This window comes from Suricata suricatta, chromosome 1, assembly GCF_006229205.1.
Source record: "Suricata suricatta isolate VVHF042 chromosome 1, meerkat_22Aug2017_6uvM2_HiC, whole genome shotgun sequence".
Taxonomy (NCBI): Eukaryota; Metazoa; Chordata; class Mammalia; order Carnivora; family Herpestidae; genus Suricata; species Suricata suricatta.
The window spans coordinates 152402661-152426383 of NC_043700.1; the positions used below are offsets into that span (position 1 = coordinate 152402661).

Sequence of the window (23723 nt, forward strand, 5' to 3'; positions counted from 1 at the left end):
AAGTTTGGACAAATATTTTAACAAGTGGATGATAGCCAGTAAAACTAGCGATCCTAGCACATAGAGGTATTTTATGCTGGTAGATTTTAATTCAGGAGAAAGGGGCTGTGGGAGACCTAAGAACCAAAATAATTAACAGTATAGGGCAGAATACATTTTAAGAGCAATAAGAAGTATGGGTACAGGATGCCATAGGAATTGAGAGAAAACTTCCAACTGAGATCATTTGCCGGGTCCTGAAAGGTGGGAGCTGATTGGAAGGGAAGAGATGATACGAAGCCTGAATGGGTGGAGACAGAAAGAGTAGGGCGTTCCTGAGTGTGTGGTAATGTGAGAGAAGGTGGGAAGGAAGGCTTGATAAGGGAATTCTGAATTCCTGGCTAAAATCTACATGGGGTACCAACTGGGTTATCCTGGCACAGAGCATCTTCTTAGTTCCTAGTGAGCCTAATTAGCCATGACAAAAGTTACCATTTGTGTTCACCATTTATGTATTAGGCATATGAATATGGTCTTGATAACTTATTAGTACATTGAGATAGATCCCACTATTATGAAAACTGAGATTCCCAGAGTCAATCTGACTGATACCACACATCAGTAAGTGGTCAAGACAAGGTTGGAACCAGGATTTGAACCTAGTTTGAGCCAGGACACCAAACACCTACCTGATGCTCCTTTATGACTAAAAGCTGGGCCAGTGAGAGAAATAATGACAGGCTAATAATATAGGGACCTTTAACAGTCCCCTCCCCCCCTTTTTTAAGTTTATTTATTTATTTTGAGAGAGACAGAGACAACGCGAGTTGGGGAGAAGCAGAGAGAGCAGAAGAGAGAGAATCCCAAGCAGGTTCCATACTGTCAGCACAGAGCCTGCTGTGGGGCTCAGATTCACGAAACTGAGATCATGACTAGAGTCAAAACTCAGATGCTTAACCGACTGAGCCACCCAGGTTCCCTTGCTGTTGATTGCTTTTAACTCAAGATTTCACACACATGAAAAAACATTAAGAAAGGACTTCTTTGTTTTGTGGTCAACTACCTTTCATTCCTGTCTGTACTACAATAATGGAAAATGCTGGACAGAAATATGGGCCCATATTTCATGGACTATTGATGTGCCCTGGCCACACAATTCCCTTCTGATTTTAAGAGGATTCCTCTTCATCACAAGTCACCTTTCACCCCTCTTCCCTTTCCTTTATGGAGCTTCTACTGTAGTTATAGATGCCATGTCAATAGAGAAAATAAAAACTGATGTATTATGCGCCTAACCCATTTTTTAGTAGGATCACGTGGTTCAGGATTGTTCTCTGTCTTAGGCTGGGAGGACTCTCGGGTCTGTGCAGGTTCTAGACGGAACTTTCTGATCACAAAAGATGCTCTGGCCACAAGACAGTGCCCAACCATGTGGCACAAATCACCTCTCTCCAAGCAAGTGACAGAACTGAATGTTCCAGAAGCAAGTGAGAATAAGGTTGAAGGTAGAGAATGAACATCACACAATGGACTAACCTCTCTTCAAAATCCAAGCCAACAATTTCTTGGGATGTCTCATGTCAACCTTGTGAATTACTTTACAGTTCATGTTAATTTTTAGGCAATCTCTTTTAGAAGGAAACACACCAGTTATATTAAAGTGGACCACATGAAATTGCTGGTTAGCCATCATTTTGCCCACAAAATTGGTCATTTCACACAAATAAACCTAATCATAATTGTAGCAATGTGGAGTATTCTCAAAATGTTTCCATACTTTTCTTTAAATGGAGACCTTGGGGTACAGGAACCCCTTTGAAACAGCACAGCTGTATTCTTTAGATATATACCTAGTAGTGCATTTGGTAGCAGCACTACTGACAATAACCAAACTATGGTAAGAGCCCAAATGACCATTGATAGATGAATCGATAAAGAAGATGTGGTACATATATACAATGGAGTATTACTTGGCAATCAAAACGAATAAAATCTTGCCATTTGCAACTACATGGATGGAACTAGAGGGTATTGTGCTAAGTGGAATTAGAGAAAGACAAATATCATAGGACTTCACTCATATGTGGAATTTAAGATACAAAACAGATGATCATAAGGGAAGGGAAGCAAAAATAATATAAAAACAGGAGGGGGACAAAACATGACTCTTAAATACAGAAAACAAACCGAGGGTTGCTGGAGGGATTATGAGAGAGGAGATGGGCTAAATGGGCAAGAGACATTAAGGAGGACACTTGTTGGGATGAGCACAGGGTGTTATATGCACTGGAATCTACTTCTGAAATCATGATTGTACAATATGCTACCTTGGATGTAAATTAAAATATAAATAAAAATTTAAAAAAAGGAAAGGGAGACTTTGGGTTATAAAAATGAGAAAATATAGCACATACTAAATTCTTAATAAGTGTCTGCTAAATCTTCAAGTATATAAATCCCAGTGATCTGATAGTCTTGCTTGCATCTTAAGCATACTAGGTACAAACTTTTTTTTAAATGTTTATTTTGAGAGAGAGAGAGATGAGCATGAGGGAGGGGCAGAGAGAGAGGGAAAGAAAGAATCACTGAGCCCAGCGTGGGTCTTAATCCCATGAACCATGAGATCATGACCTGAACCGAAATCAAGAGTTGGATGCTTAACCGACTGGGCCACCCAGGTGCCCCCAGGTACAAGCTTTCTAACATCAGGCTAAATGCCCTTTACCACTTTGAAGTTGGGTTTCACGAAGCTTGAAAACATAATAAAAAAAATTCCACTTGATTTATATATGTACATTTTTATTAGAATTCTTCAAGAACTGTCAATAGTTGGACAATACACCAGCAAAAAAAAAAAAAAACATGAAACATCCACGTCCTTTAAACTTGCACCGCGTACATATTTACACATAAAGTTACTGTATATATAAAAAATACTTTCAAGGACTCATGGGCTTGGGAATTATTCAAAAGACATTATTGCTACATTTCAATATTTACAAAAAAAAGCCATAAAATAATTTCAAACATTAAGCCACTGCAAAGAAACATCTGATGTAAAAAAAAAAACAACTATAAAAATATAAACTTTCAAGAATATCCAAGACAAAACTCTCAGTGAAGTGCCCCTAAAGTACCTAGACACTCACAATGAACACCCACGTTTCTTACTATGATCAAGGTCAACAGAAACACAAAGGAAATTTTCCGACAAAGTATGGCAAACAGCTACAATCTCTTATGTGATAACAAAACCCCAAAACCTGTTACCTTTGGAAAGGTGCGAGAGTATAGAACTCCAGTGCAAATGGTTACTTCCAGCTAAACGACCACAATTCTCTAAATGTAGTCTAAGGGACCCAGGAGGGGGAACGGTGAAGGCGGCATACCTGAATCTCGCGAGACTACATACAAACATGGCCGCATACACAGGGACCTCTGGCAGTTGGGCGGTGAGTTAAAAAAAAAAAAATGTCAACTCTAAGAATAATATCCAGGCTACAGCCCAAAGGGTAAAATTTAAATATGCTTCAGCGGGAGAGTAGCCTTACGTCTAAGGAACAGATACAGTATGTTGAGTATACAAACAACAGAGTGCTTTAAGTGGAGGTGGATTGCAAATAAATAAGTACTTAAGCACTCTGCTTCCTATATGGCTGCTTTGTAAGCTTTCTGGAAGCTCTCTAGTCAGCTGGGTGAAGAGAAACAAGGGCAGTACTGATGATGAAGGCCAAGCTACTTCTTGAGTGTTGAAGGACCGTCTTGGGCTCAAGGCAAGAATACCCCCCAAAATATTTGTCTATAAGCATACACACACGCACACACATACACACTAATATAGGTACTGGCCCGGTGTCCAGGATACGCCCGCAGAGGAGGCTGAATCTAAATATAATTTCTGGCTACAGAAGGATCCAAACTAAAACAGCACGGTTTTGTCACTCCCGAGGGAGCCATGCAGTAAATCAGTCACTTTCTCAAATGGCATCCAATCCATTGAGCACAATGCCACTCTGAAGCTGGTAGACTTGTTCTGGAGAATCTGGAGAGCAAGTTCATAGGCTACAAAAGGAGATTTCTGTTAAGATTGTGCTTGGCAATCATGGTTTTTTCCTTTAAAAAAAAAAAAAGAAAGAAAAAAAGCACGGTTTCCTTCAAACTTGTCTGGCTCTTTCTTAATCTATTTCTACACACAGCAGACTTGAGCCAGGGTCATATCCAGAAACTACTTCTTGTGGGTTTTCTCCCCTCAAATATATGAAAATGTACAGTTTATAGATGAGTATATACAAATGCTGGTTGGGGAGGCCTTCTCTCCAATTCGGCGCCCTAAGAGCAAACCCTATTTACAGACCAGGTCAGTAGTACAGAGGCTGATGCCCAGTGGCGAACTCTTTATTCCTGCTTGGGGAGCATTTTTCCATGGCCTATGTCTCATTCCCCACATGAAATCCTAGATTTCTTGAGCCCTGATATTCATAGACTTCTGCCCTTTGTTCTAATAACATTCCATTTTCCACATCAAGAGATCAGGTTTCAGCTTCGAATCGTGCCGCATCATCATATCATCGTGGATGGTCACGAGGCCCGAAGGCGACTACTGCCACTTATTCAAATAAACTATCAACTATGCTCTTCAAACAGAAATTGGAGAAGCCTTGGAAAGGACCAGGGGTGTCTGGCCCGTCCCACCCTCCCTTGCTCCAAGTCAGTATTTTGTTTTCCCCGTTAATGGGGGCTGCCTTGCTATTGGGAGTATATGCAGTTGGAACCCTCACGACAGTGTGGTGGCTGATGACACAAATCACTGGCCACTAAAGTGTGCTTATAAAGATGGGATTACAGCGGGGTGTCCTCTACCCTGGCACGGGACGCGAGTTGAAAGAAATAACCAGTATAGAAACCAAAAGAAAAGGGCTTGTTCTTGCTGGGGAGACCCCGGCCCTCGTCGGGCTTCAGGCATCCTCGTGCACCAGCAGAGGTTGCGTGGAGGACGTGCTGCTGCCCACAGAGTTGATCCGCACACAGTGGTCCACCGCCGTGGGGCGCTCCCGGTTCGGGCTGCAGTTTGCGAGGTTGGAATAAATCTGGGGAGAACAAGTCCACCGTTGATATGCTAGTCCTCACCTCGAACACAGCAACAAAGGGGCACATTTGCAGTGTCTGAATCGCAAATAACTGAAAAGCCTTTTAAAGGGAGATTTACAAGACTTTCACGGCCAAAACCCCAATCACATTGACCAAAGGAAACCTAAGCTTTGTTTATCCAGCATCTCCCCTCAGGTCTGATACATAAAAAGTGCCGGCGAACAATGTGCTAGCACACATCTGGGAACAAGTATTATCTAACCTATTAAAAGAAAAGTTTAGAAACTTCTGTGGCCAATGATTAACCCAATGGCTGACATCATTTGCTGGGAAACTGGTGGCCCTTCCAAGGCTGGGAAATGCTGTTATATTTGAAACATGCTTGGGCACCCAGAAGAGCAAGCTTTAACCCCAAAATATCAGTGGCATACTCTTAGAAAAGGTAACTCTGAGCACACAATCCATCAAAAAGAGCAGCTTAAATAAATCTGAGTTACAGTAAGGATTGCAAATTCTTCCTTAAGAGCAGGAGAAGAAATAAGGGATTTGAGTTTTGAATTCCCCCCTCCCCAAATCACTGGGAGGGATCTCTCCACTTCAAACAGCTCTTCATTCTATATGGCTTGTGGGCATGACAGCTAGCTACCATTTTCTGGCTATGCTTGTTTGAGCAGAAGGCTTATTTCACTGCAGTAACAAGCTATCTTTTCTATGCTTTCATTCTAGTTCACATTACCCCAACAGTCCAAAGGCTGAATGGCCATGGCACATGACACAGAGAACGCGCCGACCCCATGACCAGCACTTGAGGTGGGGAGGAAACACGGCAAATCCTTACGGAGGCGTCTGCTTCCGTATTTCTGCCTGCAAAAACCTCCACTGTTTTTCCTCCTCATCTCATGTCTGTAAGCTCAGAAAGGGGGGCCGGGCAGAAAGAACCTGTATCCATTGCCTTACGTGCCTACCCAAAGCCCAGTTTGCCACCTAAGCCAAGGAGAGAAGGGATGGGTAACGGTCTTCGCCCCCAGAGCCTCAGAGGGTGCATCTGGACCCAAGAGAAAGGAGGGGGGTCTATGCCCGGCCAGAGGGCACTCACATGATTGGTGCTATTTGAAATCTGCTTCTCAATAAGCTGCACGATCTGCTTGAATGTTGGCCTTTTCAGGGGATCAGCATCCCAGCAAGTCTTCATTATGTCATACCTGCAAAACAGAAAGCCATTTCCCATCACCCCCCAGTGCCATTAACCTGGCTTCTCACGGTGTAGGCCACGTGACAATCTCAAAATTATTCCAGGGCCATGCAACTGGACATACTGAATGGCACGTGTGTGATGAAATAAAGCACTGTATATATGAAAGGCGGCTGAAACCTTCCACATATTTGGTGACAAGAGATCGTGGAAATAGGTTACAAAAATCACATTTGATTCAGACGCCATAAAAAAGGAACCAGGTGACACGACATTTCAAACCATAGTAGTGAAAACCCTTAACATCTGGGTTTCTGTCTTCATAACGGAAAATAAAAGGGGAAGCACTATCTGAAGGAAAACGTGTCGGCCCTTACATTTCAGCAGGTGCGTGCTCAGGGCTGAGCATTCGGAACCCTTCCTTGATCATCTTGTAGAACTTAGAATCGACCGGCATTCCAGGGTAGGGGCTGCTTCCTGGGGCACAAATGGTTTGCACATGAGTGTTAATAACGAGCAAGCAGGACATTGGGAAAATGTTAAAGAAGATGCTCTGAGTCTAATGAAGGTATCTTTGGCAAGGCATTTTACCTAAAGAGAACAGCTCCCACAGAAAAATCCCATAGGACCAGACATCACTTTCAAATGTGTACACACAGTTGAAAATGCTTTCGGGTGCCATCCACTTCACAGGTAGCCGAGCCTGTAACGGAAGCACAATAGATCCGGCGATGTTCATTAAGAAGCTTAAAAAAAAAAAAAAAAAAAAAAAGAATAGAAAATATCCCTGTAGCCACTGCCCCCGTGGAGGGGTTGAGGGTGAGAAGCTGACTGCCTGTCCTCCCACAAAGCCTTTGCGCAGGACCGCAGAGGACTCCTACTACCTCAGAAATTGGTGGCTCACATGCTCCTATCCCTATCTTGAAAATGGGGACTGTGAGTTAATACACTATGGTGGTTAAGAGCCCAGACGTCAGAGGCAGACACATGGGTTCAAAGCCTGCCTCCACCATTGGCCTTGAGTAACAGAGGTTTGTTAGTTACCACTACATACGTTTTCCCTTTTTTCCTTGATAAGAGAAACATGGCCTCCCACAATAAAAACTACACTTCCAGCTCCTTTGCAGCGTGGTGTAGCCACGTGACTCAAGTCTGGACACTACGCTGTAAGTATGATATGGGAGCTATAGGAAAACCCTAAAACATGACTGGCAGGTGCCTTTGCTCTTTTCCCTCTCATCCCTCCTCCTCCCTGCCTTCTGACTGTGGTGGCTGGCTATCCAGGGGCCACCTTGGGCCAAGAACAGGCGGGCTGCACACCAGATACGGTAAGAAAATGAAAGGGTAGAAGGATTTGGTCCTGAGTGTTTCACAGAACCTCCACTATACTTTTTACTTTTCTTTTGGGTTTTCTATCATGTGAAACCCAAAATCTTCTACAGATATACTAAAAAGGTCACAAGTATCTGTTTGCCTCAATATGTTCTTCTATAATGCAAAAATAATACTTCAAATTTCATGAGTTGTTCAGTGGGTTAAATGAGATCATGTAGGCAAAAGTGCTTAACATAGTACTGCTGACTGACTAGTCTCTAAACACAAGTGAGCACACAATAAACAGGCGTGGCTCATGGTGACCGGGACCATCCCAAGGTGGCGAGTGGCAGACTGGGCTTTACATTCAGTAGCTGAACTTCACATCCTGAACTCTCACCGCTAAAATTGAGCCAAACTTGCTGGGACCATTCCTCTTACAGACATTCTGGATTCCTGGATCTTAAGCTACCATAAAAAGCTATATCAATCCTTCTCTTAATCCATTTAGGATTGAAACTGGGAAAATGTTTTTTTTTCCCCAGTGCTAAAGATATTTTAGCCTACAGGAATGAGGGGAGGGGAGGGAAAGAAAAAGGGAAGGGAAGGGAGAGAAAAAGGAAAGAAAAAGGAAGAAAGAAGGAAAGGAGGAAGAAAAAAAGAGAGAAGGAGATGGGAAGGGAAGAGAGGGGAGGTCAGAAATCTTCTAGTATCCCCTCCTAGATTTTATGCCAAAGTTCCTACAAGGAGCTTTAACCTGAGATCAAAGGTGTCCTGAACTCAAAAGCCTGTGGACTTGGAAGGGGGAAAAAAATGCCATACATTCTTGTTTTCACTAACTTCTAAAATAAGTTTAGCATTTCCTTAAGTTCTGAAAGAAAGCAATAAAGTAATGTCAGCAGGTCCTGTGGCTTCATCACCAACAGTAACCGCAGACACCTCCATCATGACTAGTGTTTACATTCATCACCACTTTGAAATCAATTTTTAGACCCACGGATAGAACAGGTTATTCCGTGTAACAAAGAAACATACATATTGATGTCAAAAAGTATCCTTTTTAGTATTTGGATAACTATACTCCAATCGAACTGCTTTTCTTGGTAATCCTATATATCTTATTTGATGCATTTAAGACAACATTCTGACAAGGCATCTACTGGTTTCACCAGCAGAATAATGACTAAGAACCTATGAGGAATGGAAGAAGGTTCTGAGAAGCTGACACAGGGCGATGTCACATGACTATCATGTAGCAAATCTGAGGCAGTAACATGTTGTGTGAGTTTCCCTGCTTTTAATGTGTCCCATATATTCTCCTTGCCCAGGAGCCTGGTGAAGAGAGACCTGTAATTGGTTTGTGCAATAGACTTGAGCTGGAGCCCACCATCTAGAAGCCTGGTGGGACCTAGCCCATCCTTGTTCATTACAGGTCACTGACCAATCACAAGCTATTAAGAAGCTGCTGCATAACCACTGTCATGATTATTTATATCCCAAATAAGACACCTATAAAGAACAGTCAAAAGAACCAGTGCCATGGGCTTATTGGCTGTAATGCACCTGAACTCTGTAAAGTTCTAAGCACTTCACATAGATTAACTCATTGAATCCTCTCAAGAACTTGATGAGTCAGGTGACAGTATTTTTTCCCAAGAAGAGAAAAAGAAGCAAGGTTGAGAGGCACTGGGTAATTCTTGCCAAACATCACACAGCCATTAAGTGATGGAACCAGATTCGAACTCAACAAGAGCAGGTCCAGAACCTGCCACCTTCCTCCTCTTGCTCTTCGGTCAATATCCCAAGGTCTGGATAAGAAACTACCTGTCACCCTTTCTTCCAGTAGTGCATGCACTGGGGTGCAGAGAACTTGGTTTCATTAACCCTTGTAATGATGAAATCCAGTCTCAGAAGAGATTTATTAGAAATATACGCTTTGAGCAGGAAGTAAAGCCAGCAACACTTCTACAAAATCAAGTCAGGTACAGCCTACCCATTGAGATGCCACAGTGATGAAGGAGAAGATATTACATTATCTTAAGGCACACACACAGCTGCCACCAGGAATAAATCTGGACTGGGGAAACAGGCCTAGGAAACGGATGTAGAATATATATGGCATGATATGGTTTCCATACTAATGGGATGCTGCTTTGTAGACCACGATCTCTGGATTCGCCCTTTAACTGACCTGTGTCATCTCAGAACGAGTGAGGTTTATTACTAAAATATATAAAATATACTGAGTTTTAGTTTCTCCAAGGCTGAAAGAGTGAAGACATTGCATTCTAACACCAGGGGGTTGTTCTAAGGATACAACGAATACTGGCAATGAAATAAAGCACTCTGAAATAAAATCACTATGTTCCATAAGCCCATTATTACTTATGAACCTATTTTAATATGCTCTCTATTGATTATTAAGTCCAACATTCTACATACCTAATTCTGAACATAACCTTAGATTTTAATCTTTTTCATATAGCATGTCAATCTCCGGATAAAATCTCCCTGCTGTGACCTTCAGGCCCACATTTGTTTCACTTGAACAAAACAGAGTTCATTGCTATTCTCAGGCTATAATGAAAATTAAGGCTATTTCTGTTTCCTTCACATGCCCCATAATTACACAATTAGAATTAGGAATTCTATTATCGGAATGTTAGTTGTAGTAATGTTCAGCATACCATGCAAATTTTGCTGAAGGACACTTAATTTGACTGCTAAAATGCATGCTATCATAAAGGTAGGATTTGCATTAGGAAACTCACAAAAAAGCCAATTCTTAGAAAAACGTGAAACTAACATCCTTCATTGGACTGTCAAGCAGAGAGCGGGTACTCACATTTCCTTTGACCACGTAATTAGAATCATTCCTGATGTCTCTGGCTAGACCAAAATCACAAATCTTTGTGATTCGACCATGAGTAAGGAGGATATTTCTAGCAGCCAAGTCTCTGTGAATACACTATTAGGAGAGCGGGAGAGAAAAGAAAACCATTTACATTTATTTTAAACTCTTCAAGAATGAAAACTACGTGCAACATTAGGATGCTATTTTGTCACACAGGTCCGGCAACTTGGCTTTGCACTGAAACTATTTGGTGCACCAAAAATAAACATCTAAATTACGCTTTGAATGATGTGCATTTCACATCGTTAGGACCTTAATTACTATAATCGCTTTCAAAACCAACTTGAATAAACTTTTTTTTCTTCTTAGGACTGCTTTCATTCATAGGAAAATACATTATAAATAGTCATATCATACTTTTTAAACTGAAAACTCATTTTGCACGCTTCTTCTATGTCCTTTTATAGAGTTTCTAAAATGTCTTTGCAACTTCAATTTGATGTCTCCCAAGGACACAGGGAAGAGGCTCTTTATTTCAGCCATCCTGCATCCTCTTTAGTTTGGTAATTGTTTGGAAATGTCACCAATGACACTTACGGGTAGGGTCTGTCACCTCCTCCTAGGCTGCCAGTCCCCTATGCTGGGGTACCTCTCTCCCGCTTCCAGAGACTCTGCTCCTTGTTTTGATTCTACCATTCTCTTCCCATTCCCGTATTTTCCTCAAATGCTTATCATTCTCTCTGACTCCTTATTCCTCCACACTTCATAAACCATACAATATTTGAGGTCTAACTTCAATAAAGCACAGCATTGCAACTGCATGAGGTACCCCTTCCTTTTGCTGATGAATTCATTCTATTTTCTAAGAGCAGCTCCTATATCCTAAAAGCCAAAGGTTTTAAATGAATTCACTGCATTAAAAAAAATATTCATAGAAAGCTCATTTAGACAGGCTTGCACTTTAAAGCTCATAAATGAGAACAGGAATTCCAAAAAGACAGCAGTTGGAACATGAGGAAACTAAATTCCCTCTGTTTTTGGTTCCTGCACTTCAAAATGGCACTGTGCATTCTAACTATGGCTCCAAAATGCTCCGTGGGGTTGGGGCTGGGGGGGCAGGTGGTAGTGTGGGAGGTCCCTCCCGGGACCCACGCCCACTCACGTTCTTCGAGGCGAGGAATGCCATGCCCTTGGCCACCTGGTAGGAGAAGCTGAGCAAGTCCTCCAGGTCGAGAGCCAACTCGTCGTCCTCCATGATGGCGGGAGTCACATCTCTTTCTATGTATGAGCCTGTTAGGAGGAGGACTTTCTTAGCAATTAGATCTCAAAGCAAGGAAAACAGAGGACAGTGACAGCAAGGATACCAAAGGCTGGTAATGAAGGGACTGATATGACCGTGCAGGCCGGTCACCTCACCAGTGCTGAGGAAAGGCTAAGTGCTCAAGCACAAAGTTCATACTCACTGGGGCCTCAGGGGAGAAGGATGGTGGATTACTACACAAGTCTCACATTTTTGATATGTAAAATATATATCTGATGTATTTTGATATGCATAGCACATATTTGATACACATATATTTTCATACAGGCAGTAAGATGCTCATACACAGTAACAAATGCTCTGAACCAATACCCACTTGGAACCCTTAACTGCCATCCAACATTGGCACTGCCATTGGATGCTACCATATATAAAGGAGAACCAGTCACTATGGGGCGTGGTCTTCTATTTCGTAGCAGGATGAGAAATCCTCTGTAAACGGAATAGGCACCCACCTATTCTCGCAGATCTCCTTTTGTCTGCCTTGGTTGGCACAACATAAGAAACGCCGGGTTTCATGTCCATATATTCATTAGTACTGTCGCTGGGAGAGAGGAAATACCCATCCATCAAATCATGACTGAACAAAATGGAAAACAAAGCGAGTACCCATGGGGCAGGCTCTATCTCCGCATTCCCTGTTTTACAGAACAGGCTAATTTTGTTCAAAGAAAGTCCTGCCAAGTTTGAATGAAGAAAATCTTGTTCATAAGATAGGAGGTTTTAATATTCAACATCAGGGTCCAATCGCCAGGAACGAGATGGCCTTTTTTGCCTTCAGTCGTAGATGGGACTCAGGTTATAAATTTCCCATCTCTTGATACCAGGGATTTAATGGGAAACAGAAAGCCAAAGGCATTATTCCCTGTTCCCTCAAACTCTCTAAATTAGCCCCAAGAGACCAGATGAAAGAGACAAGAAAGACACAAAGAACAAGAGCTTCTGAGACGTGTTACAGGGGGGAAGACAGGGATCGTTAACATATAGCGACTGATGGAAGAAGGTTTAAAAAAACCAAGTTTAGTTCAGATAAACACCAATAATTTGGATGATTTTCTGAACCATCTGGACCTCTTGAATCTGAAACATTTGGCTGGAAAGTCTTCAAGATTTCTAGTACTTCCTGCTTCTGATTAGCATAGAAATACTGTGACAACAATCTCCTTCAGAGTATGGTGGTGGTTCCAGCCCCATATGGGATCCCAACGCACAAAGAACACCATATCGAATTAAACAATTTAGGCCATTATTTCAGAAAATTGAAAAATATATATGGGGCCAAGGTTTTTAGAAATAAGGCAAAGTGGCTCATTTATTTATACAAAGAGCATATGTGCTGGAGAAACTAACCAAAGGTGGTTTGTACTGTATTTTACTACCACTTGACACTGCCCCAAATTTATTGGGCTAAAAATGAAATAAAATAAAAAGTCCTCACCTAGGTTTTAAAACTTTAGCCAGGGTAGGTACAGAAAAGGGTTTTTAAGAGGTTAACTGTCCTACAATTATATTTGCTGATGTCTTCTTGAGGCCCTGGAGTTAAGTTCAGAAGACAAAGTCTTGCCATCTCAAATGTAGGGGGCAGAGTGAATGAAAAGGAGAGGAGAAATCTAACAACTTCAGAAATATAAAGCATAAGGGACTGCACATGATGAGTAGGATTTCTGTTGGGCTCGGTGAATCTAGGAAATCTTTGTAAATGGCAGATCTCAACCTTTGGAAAGAATAGGCAAGGCATGGCAGAGAAGAATCATATTTTGGTTGTAAACCACATTCATTCTCCTTAAAGGAATCTGAAGCTCCTTACACAACATTCAAATTCAGAACAATGTTCAGTATGAAAGAGATGAAAATAAGGTATAGGACTTTTAAAAATGGCTAGTCTTTGTGCCTTTTTATAGCATGATGAGTTTTTTTTTAAAGGGCAAGGTATAAAGAAATAATTCAGAGGTAGATGGTGAGAAACCTACATGCGGAGATATGTTCAGAGCTCTTTGCCACTCTGTTAAAGGTTTTCAAGAAATTTACTGAGACAACTTGACAGGTTTTAGCGTTTTCCCTATTAACAGCGTCTCCCTGTAAAGATGGGTACGGTACCAAGCCCAACAGGGTGAATGAAATGACACACGAGAACAGAGCCCTAAGAAAAACAGGTACAGAATTCATTCAACCCAACAGAACTAATGCCTTGAAAAGAACTAAAGATGCATTTTAAAACATCAATGTAAATCTAAGTTTAACACTATTTAAGTCTTTACAAAGACTTTACAAATTTAGAACTTTCTAAATTGCTGGGGACATCCAAATGACTTAATAATTCTGATTTTGTGCCTCAAAGGATCTCATTTTTTTTTCCCTAAACAATCGGCCTTGATTACAAACCCTTCTGACCCCACGAACTGCCTGTCAACAGCTATTTATGTAAATGAGCCTTACCAGGAAGACTCCTTTGAATGCAGAAGGTTCTTATAAAGTGCCACTTCCGCTTGATCTTCTTGCTTTGAGCAAATAAATGAATCCCGTTTTCTTCTCAAAAAATTCAAAAGATCACCATAGCAACAATACTCAGTAATGACCAGGGTAGGCCCTACAGGCATATAAGAGAAGGTTAAATAAAGAGAGATGCCGCCCCCATAATTATACTCAGGAGTGATCATGACCATTAACATTCAGGTTCATTTGATAAGCCTACTTAGTACCAATACAATCCTATCTATTGACCCTGCTTGGCGCAAAAAAAAAAAAAAAAAAAGCAGCATTCTGTGGGGTAAAACTGAACAAGTAAGCCCCCTTTACCTGACTTTCTAAGTGATGTCAGTCTTGGGACCAGGCATGACTGCTGGCTTTACAAAGAGTTACCGCTTTCAATGTTGTAACTAATTTCCTCCATGAATCCTTTGATTCACTTCTGCTTGCAGGGGGCTCCACGCCCTCTCCTATCGTTATTATGGAAATGATGCAGAGCACAAACTGCATAATAGGAAAACCAACCGCACAGAACAGCCAGCTGATAGGAGACTGGCAAGTGGGCGAAAACCTGAAATGACGGGGTATCACCTGTGTTCTGAGTGCTACTGGTCAAAGATGTCTTCGGTGTTGCGACTATGCCTAAAACCGCAGCCCTGAAGTCAACAGGCAACTAATTAACTTGGGCAGACATGTTCATGAACCATGCATGATGTGGACGCAGCATTTATGGGGGCTGTTTTACAAAATTTTAGAAGCCCTCAACTTGAACTCGAATCTGTACATCTTTAGGAAGACAGCTCATTATACCCATCTCCAGTCCTTTAGACCAACATGTTTTCTTGAAACATCACAGAAATCCTTGATGGAAGGCTCTCCTTCAGAACTGCTTCAGATTGGAAATGTAGTTTTCTACAAAAGTGAAGTGTTTGGCTCATTTGGTGCATTATTTGAGAACTGGTAGGCTTCAAAGTCTATCTTTAATTATGATATGTAAATGAATGTTAACCCTTTAGTGACTACAAATGATCCAGCAAAGCATAAAGCCTGCAAGATCAATGAAAAGCTTTCTGGGCGAGAGGAGACATTCTCAAGATACTCAGGAGGTCAATGTCAATGCAACATAATGTGACAGTAACTAGGGTACGTCCTGGGCTATCCTACCCATAATGATAAAACTCAAATGCACGTTCTGAAGAACAGTTTTGGGGGCAGAGCTGTGACATCTAGCAAGAGGAACCAACCTGGGCAAAAATCTTGCAAGAAGGGTGTAATCGAGCATTGTCGAAACCATATGAAAATTTCCCCTCTTTTGAGAATGTGAAAGATTATAAAAGGTAATTTGGTCATGGCTTTACCTCCGACGGTGCATGCTCCAAGAAGATTCACAATATTCATATGATTGCCGAGGTAACTCAGGACTTTGAGCTCGGACATGAGGGCTTCTCGCTCGGTTAAATGGGCACTTGCTAAAATGAGAGAGATCTTATTTTAGCAAAAGGTAAATCTGGCAAGCTGATGTTGAGGGCATGCAGCAGCCGGCAGGAAAAAAAACTTACGTTTGAGCATCTTAACAGCAACAGTCATGGCTGCATCCGACTTAATCAGGCCATACGCAGTGGCCTCAACCACTTTCCCAAAGGCACCGGCACCCAAGGTTTTCCCTGCAGAAAGGAAGAGAAGACAGTACGTGGTGGTGTTGGAACCAGAGGACCACCTGTGTCATCTCCAAGTCAACAATGAAGGCACTGTTACAGAATTAAGGACAAATCTGTCTAGAGACATTTCCCTATAATGCGCAGCATGCCAAACCGATCAAAGGTGGGGACGTTTACAGAAAACACCGTTTCAGGTGCAACAAAACAAAGGAAGTTATTGGGGTTCCCTAAAGTCATTGTTACTGTGTACACAAAGAGGTTACATGGGAATTCCCCTGTTTCATACTGACCAAAACTCAGCCTGTTTCTGGGAAACTCCCATTTGTGATCATAAGGAAGTTGTGTTGGGTCTATGTAAACATAATTGTTTCCGTTTATCTCCTCAACGACCTTCCACCGGACTTCATACATGGGTTTCTGGTCAGGGGAGAAAGGGAAAGATAAATTGTCTTTTAATGATGAAACGTTTCAATCATTACAGTCCTTAGGGGAGAGAGCAAACGAATGATTACCTGTAAATATTTGTAGGTAAGTATCATCACGATAATGCACATCATACCAGCCGCGATCACAAAACCGATCAGCAAAGGTGTGAACAGGGTGTGGGGATGGATTTGTTCTACAATGAGAGGGGAGCATGGAATCACAATCTATTAGCCGGGACGGACCTTCACCACACAAACACCTAACCCCAAACTCACCCATCTTCTATCTTACAGCCCATGGCAGGATTCAAAGCCGTGGCTTCTCTGTGCCTTGCCTCACTTATTATCTCACTCTTGTTATTCAAAGGAAACTTTTAAAATAACAACTTATACCAGGCTCCTGTGGAGGTTGAGATTTCTGTAGCATGAGAATAATTTTATGCCACTTGTTAATTAAAAAAAAAACACATATGAAGGAGTTTTGTACTTCAACCAAATTCCTGCCTTGATCAACTATAAGAATTTTCCTTTATGGAGGGTTTAAACTTTCTTCTTTACGCTTCCCTGTATTTCCCAAATTTTATACATTAAGAACTTCTTTTACAACCAAGAAAACATTTTTTTTAAAGAAAACATTCTTTAAATGTTCTTTCATTGCCTGTCTGAGGGGAAAAAAAATCTATGATGAAGAACAATGTAAGATTCTTCCCCTCATTACTGAAAAACTGAAAATACACCACTTTTGGGCACATATCTTTGCCAGCTCAAGAAAACAAAAACTAAGCCCTAAGAATGTAGGCGCCTGGTTTCTTTGTCCTCTAACTTCATACCAATTCATCAATTTGTCCACAAGGATCATTTAACTTATGTTAGCAGAGGTAGTCACTCATGAATCAAGTTTTACAGACATTAAGGAAATAGCACACTGACATGACTATATAAAAGGCAGTCATACAGAGACTGATAGAGTGGCTGGCGATGTATTGAAACATGTGATTTTAAGTAACTAAAAATTTTATGGGGCGCCTGGGTGGCTCAGTTGGTTAAGTGTCTGACTTCGGCTCAGGTCATGATCTTATAGCTCGTGAGTTCAAGCCCCGTGTCGGGCTCTGTGCGGATAGCTCAGCGCCTGGAGGCTGCTTCAGATTCTGTGTCTCCGTCTCTCTCTGCCCCTCCCCAGTTCACACTCTGTCTCTCTCTCTCTCCCTCTCCTTCAAAAAATAAATAAACATTAAAAAATTTTAATAACTAAACTTTTAAATGAACTTAAATTTCTAAATTGCCCTAATTCTGGTTATGTTTGACTGTAAGGTAAATATACTCCCCTATTTTCTTTCTCGATCCCTTTTAATGGAAAGGATTGGAAATATGCAACTCATTATATACACACACACACATGTGTATGCACACATACATACATGCACATATGCGTACATATGTATGTGTGCGGTTAAAATCACTTCATACGTGTTAGTAACAAACAGCACGGAATGAAACTTAGTGAGTTTGATGATGGCATGGTACAATGTAGAAATTACCAGAAATGACATGGCCACTGATGGAATGGACTGAAAATCATGATTGATATGGCAGGCAGAGCCTAAATGTCCCCTTAAATTGGATTAAAAAGAAATATACCTTTGCTGTTACCTTTAAATGCAAAGTTAAAAAAGGCAGAAGTCTTGCCCACATTGTTAAAAGCCCTACACTCGACTGTGCCATTGTGCTTGAAAGCACTATAATCAATGGAACTTTGAACCATGAGTTTCCCAGATGGCGATACAGAGGCGTTTTGGAGCTGCATATCCAGTGGCCCAACAGGAATGGGACATCTAGAGGGAAGAAGAGAACAAGCCAGAGTTACTCTAGATAGATCACCATCAATCAAACGCAATGGAGTTGGCATACTTTTTGAATTAAGTTAGCAGGAAATGATCAGAAATTCCCTTTTACAACCAAGAGTGAGAGGACGGAGGGGGCACTAGGTTCCCTGGGGCAGTGAGTGGTGAGCAAGAACAGCACGTCGGACAAGAAACAGGGAGTGAGACAGGAGTTCGAATCCTGATTCAAACACCTATTAGCATTGACAAGATACTTCAAGCTCTCCAGGACTCAGTTCCCATAGCTAGAAGATGAGGATGGTAATACCCATTTTGGAAAGTTATTGAAAGGATTAGAAACGAATGGAAGAAGATGGTTGGCACTCAGCAGACCTTTATAAAGCAACTGTCGAATGGTACATGAGGGTTGAAAAAGAGGAACCTAGAGGAGGAAGAGTTAAAATCTACAAGGATGAAGACAGGGCGGCCCCCAAATCCCCAGCGGCCAAGACCCTGTGGCTCCAGGTTTCATGCAGGGAAGCTGCACCATTGGCTTGTACTTCAAAGCCCGTCAGGGGCTAGACCCAGATGACCCCATACACTCAATACTTTTCTCTTCCCTTTCCTCGTTTTATTATTCTCGTTAGCACTTAACACCCGCATATGGTAGCTGTTTATTTCATCCTTTGCTCACCTCTACCCATTAGATATAAAGACACAAAGCTGGGACTCAGGTGTGTTCTGCTCACCAGACCAGGGTCTGGCATACAGCCCGCGCTCCAGCAACATTTGCTGTACAGACAGCAGTCACTGCTGGGGTCACTGTCACCGTCGGGGCATTTCCAGGGTTCTCGAGCCCTACTTATTGTTCCCCAAAGAAAACATTCCACTAAAACTCCGCTGAAAACAACAATCCTGCGTATCCTCTTCCAACTTGTGATAAAAAGGTCTATTCCGCGAAAAATAAAATTTCTATTATTATCCTGACTATTCAATTGTGATGTTACACTGGGCTTTTAAAGCCTGAGCACAAAATAGCATTTGATGGATAAAAACAGCAATGTTGACCCCATTTTCATCTTCAGGTAATGTGAAAGGACAATTTAAGGCTTAAGTGCAGATTGGGAGGGAGAGGAAAACACAATGCCAGATGTGCTCTGCTCAGGGGCTGGGTACCTAATCAAGGAGAAAACCTTTTAAAAACACGCAACTTACAAATGCCATATGTATGTTGTAAGTGCACGATCATTACTTTTTGGTAACTTGGCAATTAACTTCTGAGGCAATTTTTTTCATGATAACTACAGCCACATTTCCCACACACATTACCTCCTGTATATAGAATGGAAATCTAATTACTCTGTCCTGGAAAATTGCTTTATCTACCTGCAGGCTAGAAATTGCACGAGAAATCCAAAAGATAACCACCAAAAGAGAGAAGTCGCTCAGTAATCATTTTCCAGCAAACAAAATTAATGTCTCCCACGAAAAATATAGCAATTATCTCCCCCTAAAAAGCCACATGGATAGAAAAAAAATAAACAAAGCTTCGAAAAACAAATCTGAAAACGTATCTGAAATTCAGCTAAATTACGGCCCTTCCCTTACGCATGTCAAGCAATACCCAAAATAATCACCTCACCTCGGCTCGGTTCCTGGACAAAAATACCAATCTACTGTGGGCTCCGGGAATCCAGCCACCACACAGTGGAGCATGCCATTCACGAGACTTTCAAGAGTCAGGATTTCTGGTTTCGCTGCAGGAAAAGAGAAATGGTCGTACGTCAGACTGCTGGAAAACCTCGCCAAGACCTCCTCCCCCCACTGTTTTCAAATCCTTAGAACTTTCTTGAGGTTGAAGAGGACCTGAGGAAACACATTCACAGGGAAGAGTCTGAAGCAGAGAGGGAGGCAGAGGTGAGGCTCAGACCAGGAAGGGCTTACACAGTGAGAGCTGCCCAGCCCTGGCGTGGACTGTCCACACTGCAGATGAGGCGGGGGTGGGGGTCGTCGCTGAAGTGGGGTTCCTGGGACCACCTGGCAGGGCTCCTGTTTCCAGTGAGGGGAAATCTGGAAGACCGCTTCTAGTCTGAACTTTAGGATTCCCAACTATTGGGAAGGTGGAAATCCTGTTTAAGATTCTTGCCATGAGAATTTCAAATCTCTGATCCCGCTACAGGAACTGCAAGTTAGGGCATGGACTGGAATGGATGAAATGAAGAGGAGTTACAGTAAAAGAAGACCCCTCTGCCCATCTCAGCAAGGTCCTCTTTTGGGGATGGGAAGAGAAGGGAATGGGTGAAAATAAAAGACCTGAGTCACCCTATTTACAGAGAAACCCAAACATAAGAATAAAATACAATATGTGCTTTGAACTCCAAAGTTTTATTTCAAATGCAAAATATGGACTGAAAATTGTAACAGGAAACCAGCCCGAGAGTTTTATTCATACGTACACCTGAGCCTGTGTACAATCACTGAAAAAGTAAATTGTGTCAGCAGGAATGCTCTCATTTGACATTTCTGGGTAACTACAATAATCAACTGGTATTCAATCAAGAGCGCCCTAAACACTGCAAATTCTTGAGATTATTTCTAGAGGGAAAGGAAAATGAACCTATTCCATTCAGTTGTTCTCCTGGAAATACATTTGAAGGCTGCTAACCCTTTGAGAGTGAGTAGGCTAGACTGTGAGGATCCGCCGGCGGGGATGGGGATGTTCACCCTGAATCCTTAGCACAGCACCAGGCACAGAACTCTGGGAGGCCGCAGGCGTGGCGACCAGGCCTGGAGACAGGCGCCCACACTTACCAGGAATCTGTCTTCCATCAGGCCTCCTGGTGCATCACGTGGGATAAAGACAGTGCCCATTTCGTAGCAATGCTCTGACAGTTACATGCGATAGAGCACACCAAGTAGGAAGAATGATTCACAGAAATGAAATAGATTTATTTGTTATGAACTTATTAATGATTCGGTTATTGTGTTCGATTTAGAGTACCTAGCCTCCTTGGTGCATCGAGTTTGCCAAGGATTAAATTAACTGTATTTGCCACTCTAAACAGTCTCTTCAGTGATGTACAAATTGCTTGAATAATGTGACAATGTGTATGCTCTTAACCCAATGCACTGGGAATCTGACACCGATTATGGTGCAACTGACAGGGAACATACATGTGGTGACAAGGGTAAGACGGACAGATCGGAAGCTTATGAGCTTATTTCCTCAAAGGAAGGAACATTGTAGAACCATCTCTCAGCACCTCACCTTCTTGCAGGCAAAACAGCCGGGCAGGGATCAGAGTGTCTGCACGCATGGCACACCCACTCATGGCACACCCACCCACGCTTAGTCTGGCCCTGTGGATAGGTGGGCCATGTGGCTAATACACCCAAAAGAGCGGCACTCCAAAGCGATCTCAAGGTAGGGGCATCCTTGAGAGTTTGGATCCCATGCCAGCTTTCACAAATAGAGCAAGAAGACGAGCCATCGTCTTGCTAAAGCATCCATCTGGCAAGTCTCATTTAATTATCATGGGCAACTGTGTGATTGGGCTGAAAAGTAGGACAGAACACAAAAAAACAGTGGAACTTTCGGAGAATGCTATTTGCCGGAGACGGCAGGCGCCATAAGGCAGGTCTCTCTGGACTCAATTCAAGTGTCGTCTCCTTTTTCAAGCCATGCTCAACTCTCCAAAGCCAAGTTGGTTGGTCTCTCTGTCCTGTTCCCACAGCATGTTAGGGCATCTGCCACTCTTATACAACATTCTGGTCTGCCTCCTCCATCAGACTCTATGTACTCAAGGGCAGAACCTCTGACTCGAGTGGAGTTGGACCTGCTTGGACGATTAGGTCCCCTCCAAAAGGACAAGTTTGTCAGAGTCAGAGGAATTCGATAGAATCCCAAGAAGGGACCCGGAAGAAGAGACGAATGAATGGTGACTTTCTGGTGTGGGGGCACCATTTCCACTATTTTGCAAGAGTGGTCATAAGATAGCCACACAGCTACCTGCTCGTGTGAATTTTTCTTTAGCGCAGAGATGAGATGATGGGGGAGGGCCTACAGAGAGATGGTGCCGGTAACTGGATAGGACTTGGATGGGAATCGAGATCCTGAGACAGATCACTTCATACCAACATTCTTTTCATCACCCATCCTTCCTAATGCCACCCAACAGATTCTTCCCATGGAGTTAAATATGAATCCAGTAGGAAAAAAAACCTTCAAGGATACCTTCAGATGCTAACGATCGTTATTCCTGGGTCATGGAGACTTTCTATTCTATTCTTTTGACTTATCTTCTAATTTTTGTTTTACAATGAACATGGAGTTAATCGTTTTAAAAACTTAAACATTTTTCAATTTAAAAAACTGGAACAGCTTGAAATTAGATAATCAGTTACATTTAGGTCTGGCTACAAGTGCTCGAGATCCAAGCCTTGGAGCGTGACACCTGGTGGCCATCACACCACGACCAGGGCTGGCATGTGGCGCGGTCCGGCTGGCCTACTTGTTCCTGTGTGCTGGTTAATTGGGCAGATTTTTAAGTTACTGTCTCAGGCCAGTTGTAACCCGAGGCTAACAGAGCAGCTTTCATCCTGTTGGTCCTCAGCCCGGCCAAGTGAGCTCAGAAGTCACCAAGAAGAAGTCACTGAGAGGAAAAGAAGTTAAAACGGAGATTCCTGCCCACCCTCACCCCCCCATTCCCAACCCCTGAGATTCAGGAAGTCGAGGATCTGACCCAGCAATGTGCCTTCTTAAAGTACCGGAGAAAGACCCTCATCTGGGGGCCGGGACTTAGGTGAGGCCGGAAAAACACGTAGGATGTGGAATTTAAAAGGCACTCCCCTTCCTCGAGGTCTTGCAGGTACAGGGCTGGCATGGTGAGTGAGCACCTCCTTAAACTTTGCACCCAAGGTACCTCACTCTAATCCCAGCCCTGTCCTGACATCGGTGATGACAGACCTCATTTTGAAAAGGCTAAATCACACACGTACAGTTTCAGCTTCTACATGGCAAGTTGCACTATGAAAATGTTTAATGCATAAAGAATGAGCTAGGTATAAATCTGATTCCTAAAAATGAAAATCTGGGCTCATCTGCATTTTGTAAGTGCCTCAATGCACTGTGTAAGCCATTAAATATGCATTTTGCTTTTAAAGATACATAACTCTGCAATTCTCCAGGTTAAATCTGAGCTGTGGTTTCAGAGATATTCTGCAATCAGCAGTATACCAAATGACACATTCCCTAATTCCTCCCAAGTTGGAGGTTTAGATAAGCCTAAGAGGGGTAGGAGTTATGTATTTCCTGCAGAGATTAAGAAAACAGCCTTTTCTCCTTTCAAAGCTTCGCGGACCTGAGTCATTCCAGTGTCTCCAACAACACCGATCAGCGTGTAGGCTGATTTCAGACTGCTTAATGACTCTACTGAGAATTTATGGCTCATGCAATTAAAAATCCTAACCATTTGCTGACTTACCCCAAAAATATGTGATCGTGAAAAATATTCCTTTCTACCACCATCAGGCCCATCCGGATAGCAAGAACAAAACAAATTCTTGAGAACACAGCACAGATAAAAAGAGCTGGGGGAAGGGGCGGA

At 42.4% G+C, this 23723-nt stretch overlaps 1 protein-coding gene across 2 annotated transcripts in view; it reads right to left on the bottom strand.

Moving 5' to 3' along the window:
- Positions 1-2761: 2761 nt before the first annotated feature.
- Positions 2762-23723, bottom strand: part of KIT (KIT proto-oncogene, receptor tyrosine kinase) — an 85168-nt gene continuing 64206 nt past the window's right edge. The window contains exons 8-21 of one of the 2 annotated variants that reach the window (XM_029945691.1): positions 19760-19874; positions 17948-18129; positions 16385-16491; positions 16163-16289; positions 15774-15878; positions 15573-15683; positions 14185-14335; positions 12204-12292; positions 11590-11717; positions 10419-10541; positions 6851-6962; positions 6637-6736; positions 6164-6269; positions 2762-5066 (exon numbers count right to left, since the gene is read on the bottom strand). In XM_029945691.1, coding sequence (XP_029801551.1) covers positions 4935-5066; positions 6164-6269; positions 6637-6736; positions 6851-6962; positions 10419-10541; positions 11590-11717; positions 12204-12292; positions 14185-14335; positions 15573-15683; positions 15774-15878; positions 16163-16289; positions 16385-16491; positions 17948-18129; positions 19760-19874 — 1688 coding nt within the window. In that variant the 3' untranslated portion in view covers positions 2762-4934. Of the gene's footprint in view, positions 5067-6163; positions 6270-6636; positions 6737-6850; positions 6963-10418; positions 10542-11589; positions 11718-12203; positions 12293-14184; positions 14336-15572; positions 15684-15773; positions 15879-16162; positions 16290-16384; positions 16492-17935; positions 18130-19759; positions 19875-23723 lie in introns of both variants that reach the window. The other variant, XM_029945690.1, reaches the window with a different exon arrangement.